General features: G+C 41.2%; 1 protein-coding gene across 4 annotated transcripts in view; it reads left to right on the forward strand.

The window, feature by feature from the left end:
• Positions 1-19,164, forward strand: part of cars1 (cysteinyl-tRNA synthetase 1) — a 78,407-nt gene that overhangs the window by 15,201 nt on the left and 44,042 nt on the right. For all 4 annotated transcript variants that reach the window (XM_078548962.1, XM_078548964.1, XM_078548966.1 and 1 more), the window contains 6 exons: positions 4,723-4,821; positions 6,316-6,465; positions 12,341-12,481; positions 13,449-13,537; positions 16,044-16,165; positions 17,474-17,586. In XM_078548962.1, coding sequence (XP_078405088.1) covers positions 4,723-4,821; positions 6,316-6,465; positions 12,341-12,481; positions 13,449-13,537; positions 16,044-16,165; positions 17,474-17,586 — 714 coding nt within the window. The remainder of the gene's footprint in view (positions 1-4,722; positions 4,822-6,315; positions 6,466-12,340; positions 12,482-13,448; positions 13,538-16,043; positions 16,166-17,473; positions 17,587-19,164) is intronic.

Raw genomic sequence — 19,164 nt, forward strand, 5'->3', positions numbered from 1 at the left:
TTTTCTACTTTATGCTTTTTTCCCCAAAGTCATTAAACTCCTAACCCCTTTTTAACACATCTCTAATTTCAGGGGTTGTAAAACCTCATTAAGAATGTGTGTTATATAAATAAACCCAAAAGCTTGACCTTTCAGCCACAGGTCCATCCAGACTTCTAGGCACCAAGGTCCAAAAAAAACCTAAATGAAACTGGAGCCATCTTGCCTTTCTTGACATAAAAATACATATATATATAAATATTCAACTTAAAAATTATGCATTGTTCACCACACTAATCTTATTGAATTTTTTTAGGAGATAACAGAGAGAGTAGATAATGGTAATGCAGTAGATATAATTTATCTGCATTTTCAAAAGGTCTTTGATAAGGTACCCATAATAAACTAATAGGCCAGAGAATGTGGAGTCAGGGGACAAATGACAGAATGGATTGCTAGGGGAGTTTCAATACAGAAAGTAGACAGTGGGAATAAAGACTAGATAATCAGAGTGGAAGAAGGTGGGAAGTGGTGTTCCACAAGGATCAATGGTGAGACTACTGTTGTTCACAATTTACATTAATGATTTGGACTTTGAAATCAAAAACACAATTCCTGAATTTGCAGATGACACCAAATTGGTGGGGATAATCAAACCTGAGGAAGACTGCAACAAATTATCGAAGGATATTAATAACCTTGCATAATAGACAAATAAAGGGTGAATAAAGATCAACACAGATAAATTTCAGGCACTGCATTTTGATGGGAAGAAATAGGGAGGTCACGTTATTTGGAAGGTTGTAGGAATAAAGGGAATGCAGAAGTACAAATGCATTATTCACTGAAAGTTGCACCACTGGTTAACAAGGCTATAAAGAAAGCAAACCAAGCACTAGGCTTTATTTCTAGAGGGGTAGAACTGAAAAGTAAAGAAGTTATGCAGAACCTGTATCCAACCTTGGTTAGATCGTTATTAAGTACTGCGTGCATTTCTGGTCGCCATTCAATTTTTTTTAAAAAAGAGGTACTGGAGAGGATGCAAAGAAGATTTACAAAGATGATACCAGAAATGCATGAGTATACATATTAGGAAGGTATTGACAGGCTGGATCTTTTTCCCCTTAAAAAAGAAGGCTGAGGGGTGGCCTACTAGAGGTCTTTAAAATTATGAAATGTTTTGATAGAGTGGATACAGAGAGAATGGTTCCCCTTGTGGGGAAGAGCATAACTTTGGGCCATCAATATGAAATAGAAAGAAATCCAATCATGAATTCAGAAGAAACGTCTTTACCCAAAGATTGGTGAGATTGTGGAACTAAAAACAAAAAGCTAAAAGCTCTGCGGATGCTGGAAATCCAAAACAAAAACAGAATTACCTGGAAAAACTCAGCAGGTCTGGCAGCATCGGTGGAGAAGAAATCAGTTGACGTTTCGAGTCCTCATGGCCCTTCGGCAGAACTGAAGCATAGTTAGGAGAAAGGAGAAATATAAGCTGGTTTAAGGTGGGGGGGGGGCGGGGGGGGGAAGAGAGAAGTTGAGGGTGTGGTGATTGTGGAGATAAGCAAGCCGTGATAGGAGCAGATAATCAAAAGGTGTCACAGACAAAAGGATCAAAGAGGTGTTGAAGGTGGTGATATTTGTCTAAGAAAAGTGCTAATTAAGAATGGAAGACAGGACACTCAAAGTACAGCTCTAGTGGGGGTGGGGTGGGGTGGAAAAGACTAACAAGGTTTTAGTTTTAGATTTAAAAATAATGGAAATAGGTGGGGAAAGAAGAATCTATATAAATTATTGAAAAAAAAAGGGGGGGTGGAGAAACGGGGTGGGGATGGGGGGAGGGGGAGTTTAAGATCTAAAGTTGTTGAATTCAATATTCAGCCCGGAAGGCTGTAAAGTGCCTAGTCGGAAGATGAGGTGCTGTTCCTCCAGTTTGCGTTGGGCTTCACTGGAACAATGCAGCAAGCCAAGGACAGACATGTGGGCAAGAGAACAGGGTGGAGTGTTAAAATGGCAAGCGACAGGGAGGGAAGCGAAAGACCCAAACCTCCCTGTCGCTTGCCATTTTAACACTCCACCCTGTTCTCTTGCCCACATGTCTGTCCTTGGCTTGCTGCATTGTTCCAGTGAAGCCCAACGCAAACTGGAGGAACAGCACCTCATCTTCCGACTAGGCACTTTACAGCCTTCCGGGCTGAATATTGAATTCAACAACTTTAGATCTTAAACTCCCCCTCCCCCCATCCCCACCCCGTTTCTCCCCCCCCCTTTTTTTTTTCAATAATTTATATAGATTCTTCTTTCCCCACCTATTTCCATTATTTTTAAATCTAAAACTAAAACCTTGTTAGTCTTTCCACCCCACCCCCACTAGAGCTGTACTTTGAATATCCTGTCTTCCATTCTTAATTAGCACTTTTCTTAGACAAATATCACCACCTTCAACACCTCTTTGATCCTTTTGTCTGTGACATCTTTTGATTATCTGCTCCTATCACGGCTTGCTTATCTCCACAATCACCACACCCTCAACTTCTCTCTTCGCCCCCCGCACCCCCCCACCTTAAACCAGCTTATATTTCTCCTTTCTCCTAACTATGCTTCAGTTCTGCCGAAGGGCCATGAAGGCTCGAAACGTTAACTGATTTCTTCTCCACCGATGCTGCCAGATTGTGGAACTCTCTACCAGAGGGAGTAGTTGAAGCGATTAGTACAAATGTATTTAAGGGAAAACTAGACAAACATTCAAGGGAGAAGGAAATAGAGGGTGACGATGATAGAATTAGACAATGAAAGGGGGAGGAGACTCAAGTGATGCATAACCACCAGCATGGATCGGTTGAGCCGAATGGCATGTTTCTGTGCCTTAATATCCTATCAACCAATGGGCATGATCCAATAGCTCTGGATCAACTACAGTGGTTGACTCTATTTAAGCTATGGGCAATGTTCAAAGCATATCACTACTTGGGGCAGTCTCATGTGCAGGAGTGAAATTTTATAAAACTTCATCAATGCTACCTGGAGGAGGTTTCTGTAGGTAGGAGAAAGATTGTGTGAAACTTTGCTTTGGGATTCTGTGCAGAATTTACAGGTTGTTGCAAGAGCCTGCAGCAGCTCTTGTTTTCCTGCTGTAAACATGAAGATCAAGGGGTGGATTTTACACTACCCTCCTAGCGTGTTTGAAGGCAGAGGAGGCATGAATACAGCGGGAGATCTGCCCATTACCTACCTGCCTGCCCCTGTTCCCCACCGCAGCAGGTAGTGTCAGGTGGCCTGCCCATAATTAGAAAAAGTGAGGCCCTTTAGTGAGCAATTAATGCTCACTTAAGGGCCTCAACCCACCACCAGTGGATTTACCCTGCGGCATGAGAGACCCATGCCAAGTGCCAACCTAGCAGGTTTTCCTGCATTGTCTGGTGACTAGCAGGATTCTCTCAAACCCTGGTCCCCATACCTCTCTCATATCCTTGTCAATCCCCAAACACCTACGAAGTTCTGATCCATTGCAGCTTGCCTCATTGTCCGGGTGCAGTACCAGCAATGCCACCTCTCTCCCAGTGGGGCTACCAGTAAATCAAGAGCTGCTGGCCTCTGATTGGCTTCCTGTCCCAAGGGTGGAACTCTTGCCTCCAGCCTATCAACGGCCAACTTTCCGATAAATGACTGCGGGGCAGTTCTCCCCCTAGAAAGGCTGCCCATCAACTTTTTAACTTGGGGAGTAGGAGCCGGGGGAAGTGGGTGGCAGTGGGGAGTTGGGGAACACGGCACCCTGTAAAATCCAGCCCCTCGAGTAGGCATAACTGTTGTGCTATTTCAGCTGTAGACCCATGGGGTAGCCTTCGGCCCTCTACAGTTACTTTGGAGACCTACTCCTGCAAGTCCCCATCCAAGCCATTCACCATTCTGACTTGGAACTGTATCACCATTCTTTCACAGTCACTTGGTCAAAAGCCTTGAACTCCCTTCCTAAGGATTCTTTGGGTGTACCTACACCACGTGAACTGCAATAGTTCAAGAAAGCATCTCACCACCACCTTCTGAGGGGCAATCAGGGATGGGCAAAAAATGATAGTCTTGCCAGTGACGCTCATATTCATGAACGAATTAGAAGCTGCCTGACTTCTCAAGATATGCACCTTTCTGTCTTCTGATTAGAATCCCTGATACCCGTCTGTGCACCTGAGAACATTTCTGTCACTGCGAGGACTCAATACCTCTAGTCTGTGGTTATTTCCTTTGCTAATATCAATGTCTTTCATCGGTCTACAGATTGCTTCCCTACATAGCATGCATTGATATGTAGGACGTTTTACAATCGTAGTTACATATTCATTCATGGGCTTTAGTACATATTTTTCTATCGCCTCCTCTCAAGTATGTATGCAGAAGTTGGTTGTAGTTCATCCCCCCTCACCTTCCTTGCTGCGTGTCCCTCCACGTGCATGTCAATGTACAAGAATTTTCTGATTTCTTTCTGTAAATTACCTTAGAGATTGATGTTGCTCAAGAATATCAGAGTTGCAACTATGCTGTGAGTGTGGTCCCAGAATACACGCTTGTTAGTTGCTTACTGCTATAGTAAGTGTGAGTCTACGTTATGCTAGAAAAGTGTCTGACTCTCCTGTCAATGGTGTGATGATACATTCACTTCTGCACTCTCATGCTAGGCTCTCCGCTTTATGTTCAGTTTCCCTCCATTACACTGCTTCTTCTAACATGGTTGCTGTTATTTTTGCACAGATTATTAAGCGAGCCCGACAGAATCACCTGTTTGAGCAATACAAAGAGAAAAATCTGGACCCTATGGAACTTCTGCAGGACATCAAGACAGCTCTGAAGGTAAAGAGGTGTGATATTGAAGTTGCCTCCCATCACACAAACTCTCTGTACTGAAAAATGACTCAATGCAGTTTTACTGGGTACTTCATAGTGTAACTTTAAAATATTTACAATACTCAAAAGCAATTTTGTAGCCCAGGTTCTTTATTTGAAGCTATTTACTTGTCAATTCCTCACTTGGAGTCCCAGAGGGAGCGCACTGCTTCCAGACCAAAAGAATATTAAGTAACCCAGTATTAACCCTCTGCCCCCTCTCTCTCTGGTGTAGGCTACTAGGAAGGACAAGACAGTATGAAGAGATTCTTTGTCCAATTTCTGTCTGTCCCTCACTTGGTGGGGATCCTTGCGCTCTGTTTATCGCCTTGTGCCAACCTATTGAGATTGTAAACTTCACAGTATTGTTGATTCCGTAATATTCTGTGCCACTGGATTATTTAATTTCCTCCTTTTCTCCTCCCCTCTACTGAACGTACTAACTCCTGTTGGGTACAGTTTCATGATGCTGGCTTACTCTGTTGTACTTTGTCCAATTTGTGTGGAACTTTGATGTTCACTGCTTCGTACTCTTGTGTGAGTTTAAACAGTGGTTGCCATCAAAATATTCAGCTGTGGAGGGGCAGATGATTACGATCATGTTCTTCAACATACAAAAATACACATTTCCTGCCTGAGGTCACTGGATATTGTACAGGAACTGGAACTCTGGTTATTTTTTTCCCCCTTTTTACTAGTCTGCAATGCTGAGACCAGTGATAGCACCCTACAGCTATCCCACTTCAGAATGGTTTACACAGGGATTAAACCCAGAACCACCCTGATCTATTTGACTCAATAGCACACTGATGTTTTTGATCTGGTTTCTGCATGAAATTGAGCACAACCTCAGCAAAGCTTTTAGTTAAAAAAAAAATCATCACACACTTGTAAGCTTGAATAGTTTTTAATTGTACTTGCATGAAATTTCATTATATTACTTAGCTCAGTTCTCAGTTTTGTCTTCCCTAGTTTCCCTTTGCTGAGAGTGTTCATACTAAATTGTTCAGAAGCATAGGATTCAGATTCCAGTTGCACAAACTCATTGATTTATGAAGTGACTGTGGCAGCTGCAACTTGAATCCAATTTTGACGGTGACATAGTGCATTGATGGGAATTGGAAAGTTTAGTCTGGATATCATTTGGATCTGGTTGGGGTAGGGGAAAAGAAGTATCTGAATAATAGGAGGTTGTGCTTTTATTTGCTGTGTCCATAAACAACCTTAATAGTGCTTAATACCAAAACAAATATAGCACAAATACTGTAACAAATACAGGCTGAATAGATTAATTTTTCTTTTTCTTTTCTGTCAATTAGTGCGGGGGGGGTGGATTAGTGACGGAATCCAAAAATCTGACTTTTGCTGATGGCTGTACCCTCTCTAATGTTGATGACGGTTCATTGAACTCATACTCTGCTCTCAATTGTTCTTATCCTTGCTTTGTTTCCCTTATTCCAGTCTTTCTCTGTGAAACTTGCTGAAACGACTGACCCAGACAAGAAGCAGATGCTGCAGAGGATTAATCGAACAGTTGAGTTATCCCTCAAATCCTTAGAAGAGGCAATGCAACAGGCACTTTCCAGTGAAGAGATTACCAAACGAGCTAAGGTATGGATCAACTAAGGAGGCAGTTGTTTCACATTGTCTTCAGATCTGAGACACATCAGAGACACACATTGGTTAGAATTGTGAATTGTTATAGTTAAACCAGTAGACTGTTTTAAAGGATTTTGAGCTTCAACCCCGCTTAAGGCTCTGTGTTATTTATAAATTTAATTCAAATATGTTTTATATTTAGACACCTCTGTTAAGCCCAAGGTCCATAATGTACTAATATTTTGAAAAGAATAGGAGGGGAGAGAGAGAGATCAAAAATAGCTGCTAGGTACTTCCAAACTTGGATTTTAAAAGGTATAGAACAAAGCAAAGATAGAGGAAGGTGAACAATTTCCCAATTTTGAGGTGGGGGAAAGAATAAACTTGTACAATGATTCTTGATGACAATGTAATGAGGGTGTAAAGAAGAGAAGGGTGGTGTATTTGAGTACGCCACCAAGGGTTAAATTATGAGGAGAGATTACACAAACTAGTGTGTTAATTTCTGAAATTTGATTAAATTAACTCTTAATACTCTAAAGTATTTAAGATATTAAGAGAAATAGGGTTGATTGGGAGAAACTATTTCACTAGTTGTATAGTCTCGGTCTAGGGGCATAGTCAAAAAATTAGAGCCAGATCTTCCAGGAGTGCAATTAGGAAACGCTTCTTCACATAAAGGGTGATAGAAGATTGGAACTCTATTCTGCAAATGACAATTAATGTTAGGCCAGTTGTTAATTTTAAAACTCAGATTGAGAGATTTTTGATAACCAATGATTGATTTTGGGGGAAAGGCAAGGGTACTATATATGAGGTTAGGTCACAGATCAGCCATGATTTCATAGAATGGTAGAACAGGCTCAAGGGACCAAATGATGACCTATTCCTATGTTCCTGTACAAGGGCAGGGTATTATTGGATCTAGTTATGAGTAATAAAACTGGTAGATGAGTTAAATGTGGATGAGCGCCTTATAAGTAGTGATTACAGTACAATAGGGTTATAAAGTCTAACTGGAAAGGGAAAAAAATACAAAAACAAGAAAACCATTTTGGACTATTACATATTTTACAGATGCATGCATAAGCTAGGTGACTTTGAAGGAGAAATTGGCAAATTGGACTATAGAGCAACAGCTGAACCCTTTTTATTAAATAGATTTCAAAGTACAGATTAAGTATATTCCATAAAAGATAAGAAAGCTACAGTGGTAATAGTTTCAGGCTAAATAAAGAAGTGAGAAACCAATTAAATTAACAATAGGGTCTGTAAAGACTCTAAGAATAATAATGGGGACAGTAAACTAAAAGGAAATAAGAGATAACGAGGTTAGATAGCATGTGTATAAGTATCAAAAGGAATTATACAAAAAAAGCATTATACAAACCTATCAGTAAAAAGACCATTGTTAAAGTTGCTACTCTGGTTAAATGTCCCTTCATAAAAACAGCATCTCTGACAGTGCAGCAGCCCCTCAGTGCTGCACAGAAATGATAGCCTCTGGGCTTGTGCCTATGTCCTTCTGACTCCAAAACAGAAGTCCTACCACTGAGCCAAGACTGACATCTTGGCTAGAACTGAGAAAATCAAAATTAAGGGGAAGTGTCTCTGAGTGATTGGAAGTGGGCAGTGGTGCTCCACAGGTTTCGATTCTGGAACCATTTCTGTTTGCTGTGTGTATCCATCATTTGGATAGAGGGAGCAATGTCACATGATACCAAAATAGCAGATACAGTTAATTGTTTAGAAGACCAAAGGAAACTAAAACGGGATATTATCGGGATAGCAGGACGCACTAAAACTATGAACCATGTCAACTCCTTTAACTGGACTGGCAGCCACAGAGCAAGGTGAGGATGGAGCCATGAGGATCACCGTGGCCCTCAATTTCTATGTCTCAGGTTCCTTCCAGGCTGGAGCTAGCGACATTGCTAACATCTTGCAGTACGTCACCGCTTCAGGAAGATAACAGAGGTCCTGAAGAGAAGAAGAATGGACTTCATACCCTTTTCCCTAACCAAAGAAAAGCCAAAGGAGCAGGCACGTGGCTTTAACAGGGGAGTGGGATTCTCAATGGTACAGGGAGCTGTGGACTCCCTGCATATGGCTCTGCAGGTACTGCATATTAGCAGGGAGATGTGCTAAAATAGCAATGTATATCAGTCCCTTAATATGCAGTTGGCTTGCAGCCCTCTGCAGAGCATCATATCACTGAATGCCCGCTATCCTGATAGCAGCAAAGATATTTTTATCTAGCACCAGTCAACCATTCACGCCACATTTAAGCCACCATAACGAACTAGAGGCTGCTTACTGATAAGTGATATCCTCTATACATATGCCTCATGACGCCCCTCGGCACCCCAACTGCACACGGTTCAACAGTCTGAATTGTTTGGGGTTGGGAGTGCCTACGATACTCACTGCAGCATGTCTCCAAATTCATGCTGGTTTACTGTATGCTACACAACTTTGCTCTTATGAGGACACAGCTCTTGTCACCAGGCCTTCAGCAAGCCCCTCAGGAGGAAGAGGAGAAGGGGGAAGAGGGAGGAGGCATCTGGGACAGCATCACTCTGTACAAGCTATCCATGAACAGCGCAGCAAACACCAGTTCCCTAAAACCATCCCACGTCAGTGCTGCTGCAAAGTTCCCCACCTTTCCACCCCTTCACTACAGCGTTGTGTTTGTGAAGTTACATCATTGTAAAGTATGTGACAGTGAGGTGGGGCATCCAAATGTTGGTCATGAATCCTGATTGCTAAAGATTGCTGATGAATGAGTTAAGGACTCTCGTGAATGAACAGGTTGCTGATGTGGGTAGGACATGACATTTGAAGATGCATTCACTGACCTTGATCACTTGTGAAGCCATTGAATGTTTTCCATCACATCCTTGGGGCTAGACTCCTTGAACTGGCCTCTGGGGTTAACTGCTGCCATTCCATTTGCAGCATGCGCCTTGAGGGCTCCCTGATCCCCTGCAGAAATATAGAAATATAATCGCTCTTCCTTCCGCTTCTTCGACTGAGGCCTCCAGCATTGCATCAGAGGAGCTGCACATCCTATCTCTAGCCTATGTCTGCATTGGAACTCTTATTCTTTCTCTCAAACACTTAGTTCAAATAGTTCCTCCAGCTGCTGCAGCCAGACTGCACTTCTCCTTTTAAGAGTTGCAGGCTAGCTTTAATTACTGAAACTTGTGCTGACTGCGGACATGCTAACTACCATCTCCTCCCTGCCAGTACCCCAATGTCTGAACACTAGCATTATCGAATTTTTAGACCCAATAAGTCAGCATAGAGCACTGAGATATTAATAAGACTCTATCAGTAATCAGTTCAGTCCCAGTAACCCTCCATCTATGAAAGATGATGGACATGCAACAAACAAATCCATTTTGGGGTACCTTCATATGGCACACCTTTGCTGATGGGTGAAGAGGCCAACCCTTGAGAGGCAGGTTCTGCAACAAGTGCTGCACACAAAGCTACCAAGTGTCATTGTGGGTTGTTGCTTTCGCCATTGGTGTCTGTTGCCAAGCTGCTATAGCCACTAATTATCATGATGATGCACGTCAGTCCACAGGCGGTGTCGTCAATTTCCTTTGTCTTCAGCCTTTGACTCAGGAGTGATAATCGATGCCTAGGGCCTTCATGTCACACTTGCAAGCATCCTGGAAGCAAAGCTCCAGCTACCTCGCCATAAAGAAAGTCCTTGCTAGTAAGCTCCACATAATAGGAAGAGGATGGATATTGAAGCTTTAAAGAGAGTGCAGCACAAAATCACTCTGATGCAGTCTGGGATGAGGAAATGAAAAATTGGAGCTGTATTTTTGAAAGCATCTCCAGATTTGCAGGTCTGGTGGAAGTGTTTACAGGTGAGAAAGGATGATAGGTTAAAGCAGAATTTTTCTGGTAGTGTGGATCAAGGGACCTTTAGAGGTTTACAACAAATCAAATAGATTTCTTTACATAGAGTTGTGAAGCTGTGGAGTTCACTTCAGGGATAGTGACACAGGAAGAAACAGTGTCAGCGTTCTAAATTAGATTGGATAGGTCAATGATGGGAATAAAGAGAACTACGCAAATTAATGTGATTATGACTGTTGGCTTGCATGGAAGGTGAACACTGACACAGACTGGTTAGGCCAGTAACCTGTTTCAGTATGGTAGCTTTGTATCTATTTGCATTGAGAAATTAGGGATGGGAAGTTCATGTAAGAAGACAATGCATAAGGAGATGATAAAATGTTGCCAGATGGAAAGGAGGCATCATAAGTCTATGCTGGTATGTGTAAGCAGTACACTTTAAAAGGATAAATGACTGGAAAGGAATTTAAAGGGCAGGTATATTGATCTGAATCATTGTGCAGTAGTACAATTATTATGGATTACTGCAAGTGTCTCTGAAAATTAAAGTGAAAAGTCAACCAGGGTTCTCATTGCTGATCATTATGAATCTCAGTTTCTGCACTTGTGTGGATGTTGAGTGGGAAAGAGATTGGCTTGTACCTGAATGTGTTCTGCAGCAGAATATAGTCCCGCAACTCATTGCTGAGACTCATTATGAAGGTTTGCTGGTGTCTCCAGAACTATAACCCAGCACGTTGTTGCCTTCAGAAAAGGCTAGGAGAAACCTGTAGTTTAGATGACATCTGAGAGCAGACATTTTGTGTGGACTTCTTTCCTGTGATGTACAGCTCTGTAAGTAGCATGAATGAGAATGTTATGACCATGGACAGCACTTCACATTCCGGTGTCACACCAGAGGATGATCTGCATAGTGTTTGCCTTTGGAGTGCCCCTGATTAATAACATTAAGTAGAAAAAGATTAATAAGATATAACTGGGTTTGTTGATGCAGTTATCTCCCTCTGTAACACTTTGCACCATGGGGTAAATTGGTAGTACATGCATTTCTTCTCAGTATTTGACGTTTGGTCATTACACTAATAACCTTATTCAACTTCTATTATCGAATAGAACAGGAACCTTAAAATAGTAAAAGATCATTTAGCCTCACAAAGCTTTTGATAAATCAACTTTCATTGTATCCCTCAAACTCTTCTCTCTCCAGAATTCATTGTGTTGCCTCTTGACTTCAATTATACCTTCAGCTTCAGTGATTTTCCTTGGTAACTTATTTCACACTCTGTCCCCTTCCTAAAAGCTTCCACCTGATGTCTCTTACTCTTTCAATTTTAATTTGTGTCCCCGGATATTTGACCTTTCTCTGCCATGAACCATTTCCCCAAATCAGTGTTATAAATTCCTCTCATAAACTTAAAAGTTTCAATTAAGTGTTCTTAAAAGTTTCTTTTCTTTTAAAAAAAAACAAACTTAATTTTATTAATTTTTCTGCATTACTTAAATTGCTGATACTTGATATCTTCTTTGTTGCCTGTATCAGTAATGGTGTGTTACAGTTAACTCAGGGAGTCTGTGTGGCTGTGGCAACATACACTTTTTCATGTATGTTGTAGTCTGGAGCTGTGGATTGTGATGGTTAGAGGCTCCAACTTTCTTTCCATCACATGACTGACCAGGAATCTCTCCCACTCTTACTGCCTGCCATTGGCATGTGTTGGAAGAATTTGCAGGATGATATTCAACCTGTTTGGCCGAGCTATGAATGTACCTTCCATGGCCATCAATTTCTAGGGTTGGACTCGAACCCGGAGCTTCAGGCTTAGAGCCAGGGACGCCACCCACTTTGCCACAAGACTGCCTGTTTGTATCTGTACCCTCCACATAATTAGATGACCAGAACTAAACACAGTATTCATGACATGAATCTGACTGTTTGTCTCGTACCATAACAATGCAGCATCTATTGATTTGTATACTATGTCTCTATTAATGCAAAAATATTCTTTTGCAGGTGCTGCTGGATGAAGCAAAGGATATGTTGTCTGATTGGCTGGATGTTCAATTTGGCAGTCAGGTGACTGACAATTCCATCTTTTCTACCCTTCCCAAGTACTGGGAGGGGGAATATCACAAAGACATGGATGCACTCAATGTAAGTCATTATAGTTGTAGTAGTAATGGTGGGTTGCTAAAGTTTATTTAAGACATAGGATAATTTTGTTTTCAATCAAAAGGAGGTCTAAAATCACTCAATACTGTGTTGCAACGGGCAGGTGTGATCCAACTCAGTGCCATGATGTAACAGCCAGATGTCAAACCACTAGAGTCATAAAAGAAATCTAAAATACAATCTATTAGTTTTTTCATTTGTTTGCACTAAAAAAAATTGAATTGAGCACTGTAAAAACAGCAAAGTGTGAAATTAAATCTCTGATCATTTGAATTAAGCAACTTGGAATTAAGGGTAGGTTATATTTTGGAAAAGAAATGTTAAAATGATATGTTTTCATTTTAACTGCTGTAAATTCACTGGTTTTAATATACCATGGAACAGATAAACTTGATATTAGGACATCAATGCTCCATATAAGTTTTCCTCCTTTAATCCTGGCCTCTTGTGCACCCCCAGTTTTAATTACTCCACCATAGGTGGCTGTGCCTTCAGTTGTCTAGGCCCCAGGCTCTGGAATACCTTCCCTGTACCTCTTCCCCCTCTCTACCTCACTTTCCTCCTTTAAGACAATCCTTAAAACCTCCCTCTTGGACCAAGCTTTTGATCATCTGACCTAATATCATCTTATGTGGCTCAGTCTCATACTTTGTTTTATAATGAACTGCCTTGGAACATTTCATTAGGTTAAAGGTGCTCTGTAAATTCAAGTTGTTATTGATGTAGAAAGAGTCTATCAGGTAGATTTTTATCATGCTATTCCTGTCGGGGCCACCTACGCCCCACTCCTCAAGTGTAGGAGCTGTACAGTGTCTGTTCAGTACACTCTGCTCCTCATGTCCAAGGTGTGATATTCTTTCCTTTTCCCTCTATTCTGCAGCTCATGTTATGGATGCCCATTCTTCATGCACTGTGCAGTATTTTCTAAATCTCTTTTGTTTCTCTGTAGGTTTTGCCTGCAGATGTTTTAACTCGCGTGAGTGAATATGTTCCTGAGATTGTGCAGTTTGTTAAGCAGGTGGTTGATAACGGTTATGGGTAAGTGCTTGCCACTGACAGTTTGTCCGACACAGTGCTTTCTATATATTTAATGTATAAAATGTGGTAATTACAGTGAGTGAAGATATAATCTGGGGACAGCTTTTACTCAGGCCACAGTTGCATCTTTCTGTAAAACATAATGAATTAAATTTGAACCATTACTTGGACAAACTAATTTAATTATGAAGGCATATTGTGTATACAGTGAACAAATATAATATAAAGTAGTTGAAATTAGGCTTAAAATGTATTTATGATTATATAGTGTCTTTACTGTAGCAAAACATCCCAAGGTGCTTCCCAACTTGGGGTCAGGTCCAGGTTGTGGAAAAGGAATGAGGTTGGGGAGATTTTTATACATATTAATGGCCTAGACTAAAGTGTACTGAGGATAATTTCAAAGTATGCTGATGATACAAAACTTGGAAATGTGATAAACAATGAGGAGGATAGTAACAGACATCAAGAAGACATAGCTGAAATAGGTGGACTCATGGCAGATTAAATTTAACGCAGAAAGGTGTAAACTGATGCATTGTGGTGGAAGAATGAGAAGAGGCAAGATAAACTAAATTCTAAAGGAAGTGCAAGAACAGAAATGTATGGGTATGTATGTACACAGATCTTTGAAGGTGGCAGGACAGATTTAGAAGGCTTCTTGGATCCTTGGCATTATATGAAGGAATAGGGTACAAAGGAAAAGAGAAGTTATGCTAAACCTTTTAAACAAAAAATTGGCTATGCCCCAGTGAGAGTATTGTATCCAATCCTGGGCATCGCATTTTAGGAAGGATGTCAAAGCTATGGAGAGGGTGCAGCAAGGATTCACCAGAATCTACTACCGAGGGTGAGGGATTTCAGTTCAATGGAGAGACTGGAGAATTTGGGAGTTCTTCTTAGAAGGTTATGAGAAGGTTTTGATAGAGTAATTAAGGCGAAACTGTTTCTAGTGGCAGAAGGGTCAAAAGCAAGAGGACACAGATTTAATGTAATTGGCAAAAGAACCAGGGGAAACATGAGGAAATCTCTTTTTTAACATGAGTTATTCTGATCTGGAATGCATTGCCTGAAAGGATATTGGGTGCAAGTTCAGTAGTTACATCCAAAGTGAATTGTATAAATACTTAAAGGAAGAACATAAGAAACAGGAGCAGGAAACAACCAAATGGTCCATTGAGCCTGCTCCACCATATGAACGTGACTGACCTTGAGTTTCAAATCCACTTTCCCCCACCTCCCCTGCTCCCCATATCCCTTGATTCTCTGAGAGACCAAAAATCTCAGCTTTAAACATATTCAATGATGGCACATCCACAGCCCTTTGGGGTCGAGAATTCCAAAGATTCACAACCTTTTAACTGAAGAAGTTTCTCCTCATCTCAGTCCTAAATGCTCGGCCCTTTATCCTGAAACTTTGCCCCCTTGTTCTAGATTCTCCAGTCAGGGAAAACAACATCTCCAGTATCTACTCTGTCAAGCCCTTTCACAAACTTGAATGTTTCAACAAGGTCACACCTCAATATTCTAAACTCCAGAAAATATAGGCACACCTTATTCAGCCTCTCATCCCAGGGACCAATCTAGTGAACCTCCAGTGTACTTTTTCCAATGCAAGTATATCATTCTTTAAATATGGAGACTCAAGAGATTGGAAATGAGTTCATAGAGCATGAACTTGCTGTCTTCCCTTAAAATGACAGAATTCATCAAGTTTAGGAGCAGGTGCATGGAGGCGCACCTCCGATTGGCGCCCCCAATTGGGGGCGTGTCGCCATTTTACGTGGGCGGGCCAATTAAGGCCCGCCCAGCGTGACGTCCGCCAGGAAGCGCTGTGCGCTCCCTGTGCGGGCGGAGGGGAATTCCCTGATGCGAGAGTGCACTTTTTCACGCATGCGCACGAAAGAGTGCACTCATCTCCCTGAGGCTAAATGCTGCCTCAGGGAGATCGGCTCCACAATAAAAAATCTTAAAAATGGAAGAAAAACATTTTCCTGACACGTCCCCTCATGTGACACTGTCACATGAGTTGAGACATGTCCATCACTTTCAAATACACTTCTATTGCATTTTTTAAAACCTACATGAAACCTCATCCTGCCCGTAGATGAGGTTTCATGCTTTTTCTAATGCCTGCCAAGGCTCCCGGCCTGCCCGCCAAACTTAAGGTTGGACGGGCAGGTCCACTAATTACTTTAATGACTTTGTCAATGGCCTCAGTTGGCCCTTGACAGGTCGGTGGGCGCACAGCTGATTCTGCTGAGCCCCTGCCTACCTGAAAATTTAAATGGGGCGGGGTGACGTCAGGAGTAATTTTATGTGCCGGCGAGCCAGCCCTGCCCCCCTGTTCGCCGACCGGGAAATCCTGGCCCTGGTGATGAGAACCATGCTTTGAGAACTACACTGAGGAAATATTATTTAAACAGTCTTAGGACATCAACACCGAGGTACTATGTAACATAGCCTTGTTCATGTTTAATAATGTGCATCGTTTGTGTTCCTCCAGGTACGTCTCCAATGGTTCTGTATACTTTGACACGGTGAAGTTTGACAGCAATGAAAAGCATTCATATGCCAAACTGGTGCCTGAGGCTGTCGGAGACCAGAAAGCACTGCATGAAGGAGAAGGTGAGAATTCTAGCAACAGATACATGTGTGCATGTCAATTCATGCATGCATGTACACACACACTTCCTTTTTTGATGAAAAAATTGATAGTGTGCAAAGTTTTAAACTCTTCGGCTTACATGATATATTCCAGGTATTTGAACATACCTATGTTAAGGGGTTCATATAACTTTTATAGCCAGAACAGCAGAGTGCAAGTCTTCTGAGGTTATGTTGAAACTGCAGAAAGAAAGAACCTTGTTATATCTGAAGTGCTTTATGTCCTCAACATTCCCAAGTATTTCATAGCCATTGAATTATTTTTTGAGGTGAGGTCACTGTTCAACTAGTACTGTTCAGCCAGCACTGTTCAACTCATTAGCACTTTTAGTTTTGCTAATAATCTCATGTGCATTTTTGAGAGTCTATCAAATGAAGTTTTGGAGGGAGGTGTTCTGTGGCAGCCAGGTCTGGGACAGTGTCAGGAGGGTACAAGTGTGAAGAAACGGATTTGGATTGGAGGTGAGGAATAAGCATAAGTTTCCTGAATTACCTGGCCAGTTGTGGTTACAGGAAAGCTGATTGCAATTTTTTTAAGGTCATTTAGTATTTGAGGACAGTGTTGTTCTAATCAGTAGAAGAAGACAATCAGGCTGTTGTTGCTGGACTTTGATGTTTCCAAGGAGGTAATAGTAGGAGAATAGACATTAGTGTAGCTAGGTCTTGTTTGACAAAAAATTTTGGAAGTTCTAACAAGTTACGAAGGTTTGGAAAAGCTGAATTTATTGAGGTGGGAGTAAAGTGATTTGAGGATTCTGTATGTTTTCTTGGATCCTCCTTCTGCTTTCGAACCTTGACCTAGAAAGGCAGCATCTTGGTTATTCAGTGATTCTTTGAGTAAATGTTGAATTTATTGTGCCACTGATTCTTTCAGACCCATCAAGTATTAGTGTGGACTGAGTTAACTGATCTCAGCTGGGGTGTCTGATGCAGTATCTGTGTTTATGGACTAAGAAGGAGAAAAATCTACCAGAAATCCTATTCTAGGTATTCTTGACTCCTTCAAGAAAATTGTTTATGTGCAATGTTGGAAGAGAGGAGGGTTGCCTGTGATGTCTCACAGTTGAATAGAGGCACACTCGTTATATTGGTTCACATACAAATTATGTCTAACTCAGCAAGGTGTAAAAGGCCAACCAGCGCTCTTGGAACTACATTCCACAAAAGTCACCAACTTGCAGTGAGTGGGAGCCTATAACTTGGAAGAAATCAAACCATTTCAACTCACTTTCTGATGGATTTGACAGGAAAATGTTCTTGACTTCTTAGGTGATCTTAGTATTTCAGCAGATCAACTAAGTGAGAAGCACTCTCCCAATGACTTTGCACTGTGGAAAGCCTCCAAGCCTGGAGAACCATCTTGGGATTCGCCCTGGGGAAAGGTGAGGAGCAAGTATCGGTCCTGCATACTTCACAGTTCACAGCTCAATTGCATGGTGGAGATGTAGAATCCAACCACACTTTTCAATGAAGTTCAGTTAACAAAGGAATTAGGGCTCTAAGGATCATTTAAAACAATCAACCCTGCAACAACCAGTCCACCAGCTCCAGGCCCAGAGAGACAACTAAGACCTGTAATATACCACCATAACATTGCAGCACCTTCCATTTCACATCTCACCTTCAGTTGTTCCAATGCAACTATCCAGTATAACACACAGAATTATAGAATAATACAGCATGGAAAGAGGTCATTTGGCACATGCACCTGCTATCCAAAGAACTATCCAGTTAGCCCCACTACCCTGCTCTTTCCCCATAGCCCTGTAATTTTTTCCTTTAAAATATTTACCCATTTTCCTTCCACAAATTGCTGTTGAATCTACTTACCACTCTTTCAAGCGTTCCATTCCAGATCACTGTAATTTGCTGTTTTTTTTTAATCCTTATGTCAACAGTTCTTTTGCCTATCACCTTAACTCTGTGCCCTCTGGTTACCAACCCTTCTGTCACTGGAAACAGTTTCTCCTTATTTACTCTATCAAACCTGTTTTGGTTTTGAACATTTGCATTGAATCTACTTTTAAATTTCTCTGCTCAAAGGAAAAAAACTTCAGCTTCTTCAATCTCTCCACATAATTGAAGTTCCTAATCCCTGGTAGTAAATTCTAGTAAATCTCTTCTACATTATCCCCAAGGCTTTGACATCCTTCATAAAATGTGATGTCCTGAAATGAACGCAATACTTCAGCTGACCAGTGTTTCATAGGTTTAGCATAACATCCTTGCTTCTGTTGTTCTTTCTCTATTAATAAAGCCATGGATCCCAAATGGTTTTTCTTTAGCCTTCTCAACTTGACCTGTCACCTTCAAAGGTTTGTTTATGTACAGCCCCAGGTTCTCTGTTCCTGCACCCCCTTTTAAAATTGTATCATTTAATTCATATAACATCTTATTCTTCCTAATAAATTGTATCAGTTTACATTTCTCTGCATTAAATTTAATTTGCCATATGTCTACCTGTTTTACCAGCCTGTCTATGTCCACTTGGAAGTCTGTTACTATCCTTCTCACTGTTTACTACATTTCTGAATCTTTTATCATCTGCAAACTTTGAAATTATGCCCAAGTTCAAATCATTAAAAATGTCAAAAAGAGCAGTGGTCCAATAGCCACCCCTAGAGAAACACCACTGTATACTTCCCTCCTGTGTTGAAACAACCATTCACTGTGATACTCTGCTTTCTGTCACATATGCAATTTTGTATCAACACTTCCACTGTCATTTAATCCCATGGACTTTTAACTTTGCTTACCACCTTATTATGTGATGCCTGTCAATCTATTGAAAGTCCATAAACGCAACATTAATCACTCTATCCTCATCAACCCTTTTCCATTACATTATCGAAGAACTGAATCACATTAGTTAAATATGATTTGCCTTTCACATCTGTGCTGACTTTTATTTATTAACCCATAATCCAAGTGCCGGTTAATTTTGACACGAATTATTGTCT

Source organism: Cetorhinus maximus, chromosome 9 (genome assembly GCF_964194155.1).
Source record: "Cetorhinus maximus chromosome 9, sCetMax3.hap1.1, whole genome shotgun sequence".
NCBI classification, from domain to species: domain Eukaryota; kingdom Metazoa; phylum Chordata; class Chondrichthyes; order Lamniformes; family Cetorhinidae; genus Cetorhinus; species Cetorhinus maximus.